The sequence below is a fragment of the Musca autumnalis genome, unplaced genomic scaffold (assembly GCF_047663935.1).
Source record: "Musca autumnalis isolate F117 unplaced genomic scaffold, ASM4766393v1 scaffold_1, whole genome shotgun sequence".
NCBI lineage: Eukaryota > Metazoa > Arthropoda > Insecta > Diptera > Muscidae > Musca > Musca autumnalis.
In genome coordinates, this window is record NW_027411644.1 from 98670810 (window position 1) to 98676923 (window position 6114).

General features: G+C 33.5%; 1 protein-coding gene across 1 annotated transcript; it reads right to left on the bottom strand.

Moving 5' to 3' along the window:
- Positions 1–2435: 2435 nt before the first annotated feature.
- On the bottom strand, positions 2436–4281 carry LOC141394635 (uncharacterized). Its single transcript, XM_073969404.1, has 3 exons — positions 3280–4281; positions 2551–3054; positions 2436–2507 (listed from the first exon to the last, which is right to left on the bottom strand). Exons 1-3 carry the CDS (start codon positions 4279–4281, stop codon positions 2436–2438), a joined length of 1578 nt encoding a protein of 525 aa, XP_073825505.1.
- Between the last annotated feature and the right edge of the window lie 1833 nt (positions 4282–6114).

Consider the following 6114-nt stretch of genomic DNA (forward strand, 5'->3'; position numbering starts at 1 on the left):
AGAGCTGCTAGAAAATTGGATAAATATTATGTTTTTGGTCCATTTCACCCGCTAAATATTTCACGATCATCACCAATAAGAATAGGTATCTATTCTGATCTGAACCCGACCTCCATACAAAATTTCGTGACGATCGGTCCATAATTGCGGCCTGGAGCGTGTTTACAATTTATAATGGACAGACGGACGGACGGACGGACAGACACACATCTCAAAATCGCTTTATCTCGTCGAGATATGAAGATTGGTATACCACATTGGGGTTCTCCAACGAATATTTCGCGGTGTAACATGAATTTTTACCAAAACAAACTTATAATACCCTTTTCCACATTGTGGTATAGGGTATAAAAATTAAGTTTCAGTGTTTTATTTAGAAATGCAATTAAAACTAGAAATAATTTGTCGCTTAGCCTCTATAAGTATATTCATTCTCATGATGAAATCTCTCAAATAAAACACTCGCATTTAAATTATAAATGGTGGCAAAATTAAACGGCAAGCGTTTTATTTGAGAGATTCTATCATGAGAAAAAATATATTTATTGAGGCTAAGCGACTAATTATTTTTTAGTTTTAAGTCCATTTCTAAATAAAACACTGAAACTTAATTTTTTTAAATTCTTTTTAATATTTTTTTGTTTTTTCAAAATAAATATAAAAAATAAAATAAAAAAAAAACGCCACAATGTTTCTAATTATTTTTTATTTTTAACTTTTTAGTAAATAAATTTTTTTTTGACCATTGAGAACCCCAAATGCCGACTTACAGTCAATTTGAGCAGAAAACGTAGATTAAAATGCTTGAAATTGGGTGGTACCGTTATAGGGAGCCTATATTAAACCTTGACCTACGTCCACACTTTTTAGCGGGGAAGTTCCTGGACTATTGAGAACTCCAAATGCCAAGTTACAACAAATTCGGGCTAAAAATTAAGACAATATCCTAAAAATACCAGAAATCGGGGGCTATAGGAATAAATGGACCCATATCGGTTTTGTTTCATATTCATGTATTGTCATCTAAATCTGAAAAGTGTGCAAAGTTTTAGTTCGATTGGTCAACTGCAACCGTGTTAAAAATCAGTTACCAGATTTGAAAAGGGGGTCAAGTTAGACACCGTAAAAACACGGTAAGAATCTAAAAAGTGTGCAAATTTTAAGTTCGATTGGTCAACTGCAACTATGTGAAAAATGAGTTACCAGATTTGAAAAGCAAATTAGATAAAACACTGTAAAACAGTGAAAAATGGACCAATGTTGGTTTTGATTTCAAATTCATGTATTGTCATTCACTTCTGAAAAGTGTGCAAAGTTTTAGTTCGATTGGTAAACTGAAACTGTGCTAAAAATGAGTTACCAGATTTGAACTAAAGACACACCAAAGCAAGTTAAATAAAACACTGTAAAAATGGTAAAACCTACGAAAATATCATAAAGGTCAACGTGTAGAGAATTTTCACAGCCACAATATTTCGCCAGTCCAATTCCGATAGGACTTGCGGTTTCAAAGCAAAATCGTATTTTTCACCAAAAAAAATTCCGAAAAAACAAAAACTTCTGAAAAAATTGGTAGATTTCTTGAAAAAAAAAAAAATCATGAAAAATTCCATTTTTTGTGTTCAATAAGTGGTCATAGCCCCTTAACCACTAAAAATACCGAAAATCGGATGGAACCGTTACATGGGGCAAAATTTTATTATGATGAAGAATATATGTACATGTATACTTTATATAGCCGCAAGTGATTATTTCAATGCGTTTCAAACGGAAAAACAAGCTTAATATGTCCTTTACGATGGAGTGTATAAAAAATGTTTTGAAAGTCTGTGTTGAAACTTCGACTCAATAGATTGTTACAAGATTTACTCTTACCAAGGTTGATGTCTCTCACACTTATTATGAGTCTGATATACTATGGTATGTTTTTGGGTGGTGGGAAATTCTTTTTGGGGAGTATATTGAGTATATTAAAAACCAAAATGAACTCAACTAACTCAATTTCTTCCAATTCCTTTTCGTCTTCTTTTCCTGAATTTATACTACTATTCGGGAGTATAAATTCATCATCAAGATGAGATTTTTCGAAATCAAAATATTTAACAAAAATGTTGAAAGTAAGTTGTAACGAAATGAATTCATTCTTGCACTTGGACTTATAATGACACAATTTAGTACCTTTTAGCACAAATAATACACTTTTATTTCAAAATCACAAGAGATAGACATATCTCATCACCACATACCCACGTTCCAAATTGCAGCATTCACCATCGAATTTTCGTGCGAATTTTTAAAAATCCCGGCTTATCTCATAACCTGGAGATTCGCACATTATTCAATAAAACACAATTTACAAAAAAAATTCTAAATATTTATTAAATTAAAAAACTTATAAAGTAATACCTAATAATAATTTAAATTTCTTCTTCGGCTCAGATGTCGGTTACAAAGATATCGTTTAGTCTTTTGTAGAAATTTACCACGATTTGGCCAATACAGTTCAGCTATAAAGCACGCAAATGAGCAAGTAAAACACACAGCAAATACAATTATAAGTTGTGTAATATCTTCCAAACGGACTGGTTCAAAAGTGTTGGGTACGCTCATGTCCAGCAAACGCATACGTTTCATTTGTAAGGCTTCTAGAAAACCAAATTCTTTCCAATGTTTTTTCAAACCACTTTGGATTGTACGATCGATTAAAATGTCCAAGTCGTCTTTAAATGTGGAATTCACCTGCAGAGATAGTCCCAGTCCGAGCATACGAACAAAACACATGTCGGATAAGCGAAACAAAGGTCTAGAAAAAAACTTTTGTTGTTCCTCATAAAGTGGCCACTGGGCTGAAGTCACGGCATAGAAATATTGAGGGTTATAATTATCACGCAATTCATATAACTCCCTGAAGGTGGGAACTACCTTGGCCACGGCTTTATAATCTGAAAGGTTGCCATAAACATCCAACAGTGCAAATTCATCTCGTTGTATGACATAACGCATTCCTGTGGCTTTCATAGCCTCCAAGGATGAGATTTCGGCTAATGTTGGTGGCTGCGTTTTATAAGATTGTAGGTAAGTCACGAAGGTTGTGTTAAAAATGATGCCAGCTAAGGAGACCATGATGTAGAGGCAACTTCGTAGACCAACAAAATTGTGTTCCATTTTGTACGAATTTCCTACCAAGCCATTGAGAATATAAATACACAATAGGAGATCTTTTTTTCCAATATGGAGACCATCAACCCACATTTTTGAAATCAGAACCATGGTAATTACCACCGAAGTAGTAAATATGAGTGACAGCGTGACCATATCAAAGACCTCTGTATAAAACATATAGCCCGGCATTTCTTTGCCAACTGGAATCATTATACACCAATCCATATAATCGTAGACCTGCGAAAAGTCCATATCCGAGCCCATCAAATTCATAGAAAGTTCGGCAGACATGTCATATATTCCTTCTTCAACCAGTTTGTCCCAATTGCTGGTAACAAAATTTGTGTCACTGTCACCAAAATTCGGTATCTCTATGGTGGCATTATGTTGTCTGGCAAATGCCGCAATCAAATGTCCAACATAACCACCAAGTATAACTTCGCCGTTGGCTTTTCTTCCCAAGGAAAATGCCTTATTGCTGTCCCTGTTCATGGCAATTCGTATGGTCCGCCCATGCATGTTTTTGATGGGATTATCGTAAAAAACAAAATCCTTTGATTTCAGAACTTTTTTGATCAGCATCGAAAATTTTGGAAACAATTGAATCACATACAACTCTTCCTGGCTAAGAAATTCCGAATCTTTTACTGCCGCAACATGAAAAGCTTTTCTTTTAACACAATACTCCAAAAGTTTCCTTAAATATTTTGCAGTTACGTTTCCGCCAGCCACTAAAAGTAAACAAGTTTTTATGCTGCGTCTTAAGGATGTCCATAACGCCTGCAGCAATTTCTTGTCCTTCTCTTCATTTCCCCATATGGTTACCAATGCAAATAGCTCTCGATTAAAATTACGCCACAGAAAATATGAAGTTTGTCCCCTGAAATTCAACACCGAAATATTGTAAGCTTGCATACATATTCGCAACACTTCATCCTGATTGTAGGTCATATTGTAGTAATCAGCTTCCTGGGTATGGCTTGAAAAAATCATGGTATGATAATCACGCTCCTCTTTGATTAATTTTGTGATCTCTGCTATCCTTGCGCTTAGCGCATTTTCCGTGGACATTGTTTGCAGGAAACTTAGCAGAACAGTGGTATTAGTTAACGTTGTCATTTCTCTTTTACTACTGAATTTTTTTGGACATTCAACTTCGTTTAGAAATTCTTATGAATGACTGACATTCCGTCAGTGATTATCGGAAGGAAATAACTATTTTGTTTTCGATGGAAAGAAGGTTAAACGATACGTAGACTCAAGGGAATGGTATTTATGCCAGTTATAACGTCATTAGTATGTTACTATTAGTTATTGGTATGGGGAAAGGGCAAATACAACAACAAACTGAATTTTATCGTCATTACATTTATGGTAAGTACGACGTCATACTATGGAAATGTTAAAATGCAAATATCCCCTTCACTCAAACATAAAACACGATTGTTTGTCGCTATTTCTGCACCCGTCCATGTAAGGCTGTTTGTCATAGTTATTGGTCGACCTCGATTTCGTGATCCTTGGGGATTCCATTCAAGGGCCATCCTGTTTATGCTATGAACAATTATTTTTAAGGTGTGACCAAACCACCTCAATTTTATACGTTTATGCATCGGCATACACAGGAAAAATAGCCGCCCCAGAAATTTTGATTAAATGCTTTATCACCAGATTTTCGTCGAATGGCCATAAAATACTACGAATTTATTGGGAAAATGTTTATCAAATATGAAAATGTTACTAGAAAGCGATCGATAAGCGATTTCAAACAAATAATTTATTGAAATTTGTTTATGGTTATTAATAAATTTCTGTTGTTAAAATAGTTTTTAACATTTGTCGCATGTTCTGAATGAATTAGGTTTATACAATGTAAAAATGTGAACATTGGAAATAATTTTTGAACACTATTCATAAATTGAATGAATTTGTTTTTTCGGAGTATTTCCAAGCATGGTGATGATATTTTTGCAGCATGGATGAATTATGCGTTTGTGTGGCATTTGGATTTTTATACCCTACACCACAATGTGGAAAGGGTATTATAAGTTTGTTTTGGTAAAAATTCATGTAACACTGCGAAATATTCTTCGAAGACCCACAGTGTCACGACCGTGGCCAAAAATGGTAAAAACTAAATACTTCGTTGAACAAATTTATTTATGATATTAATTAAAAAGAATTGGAAGTTTGGTACTGATAGTGAAGTAGTTTTTGCTATATGAGGATTTAAATCCGACAATTTTAGTTAATACGTATTTTTGTGTTTTTTTTTTTTCTAAAATTAATAAATTACATTATGCCTTAATATTTAAAATTTAAATATAACGCTAGCTGCAAAAATGGTTCCTAAGTTATCTTGGGATGTAATAAACTTGGCTACACTTTTGTTTGCATGTAAATATTAATCATACAGTGTTTACATTTACCCAAACATATATTACTAAGTTTATTAATTTTCTGAAGCAAATTTTAAATTGAGTGGAGTGGGAAAAAATGGTATAAAAGTGTATATCGATATTTTTTGCTGTAAGAGTAGTAAAAAGTAAGTACTTCAAACATATAAAGATCCCAGCTGCAGAGGTTTGCAGACGCATATGTCATTTCTCTTTTTCAGCGACCACCTCACTGAGAGGATACCCCCTTTTTAACAAATCGTCTTGCGGTGTTGGCTATAGCGCAAAAACGAATGAACCGATCATCATATATTTTTGTGGGCTTATTAAGTACCTAATAATCTTGCTTGAAAACGAGAGAATTTTAAAAAATATCAATTTTTAAAAAAAATTGTGAACAGCGAAAATCAAAAATTCTATTTTTTACAAAAAATTGACCGTTTTTGACCACTAATCGGTCAAAAAAAAATGTTAAAGGAAATTTCTCATATATAAAGACAAGAGTTTGATATATTCAATATGCTCACAAACAATATGAAGACTAAACACCAAATTT

Coding starts and splice junctions, on each gene's coding strand:
- LOC141394635 (XM_073969404.1), bottom strand. CDS start 4,281: ATGACAACGTTAACTAATACCACTGTTCTGCTAAGTTTCCTGCAAACA. Junction 3,055..3,279: donor TCATATTTACTACTTCGGTG/GTAATTACCATG, acceptor TATAAAACGCAG/CCACCAACATTAGCCGAAAT. Junction 2,508..2,550: donor ATATTACACAACTTATAATT/GTATTTGCTGTG, acceptor CGTGCTTTATAG/CTGAACTGTATTGGCCAAAT.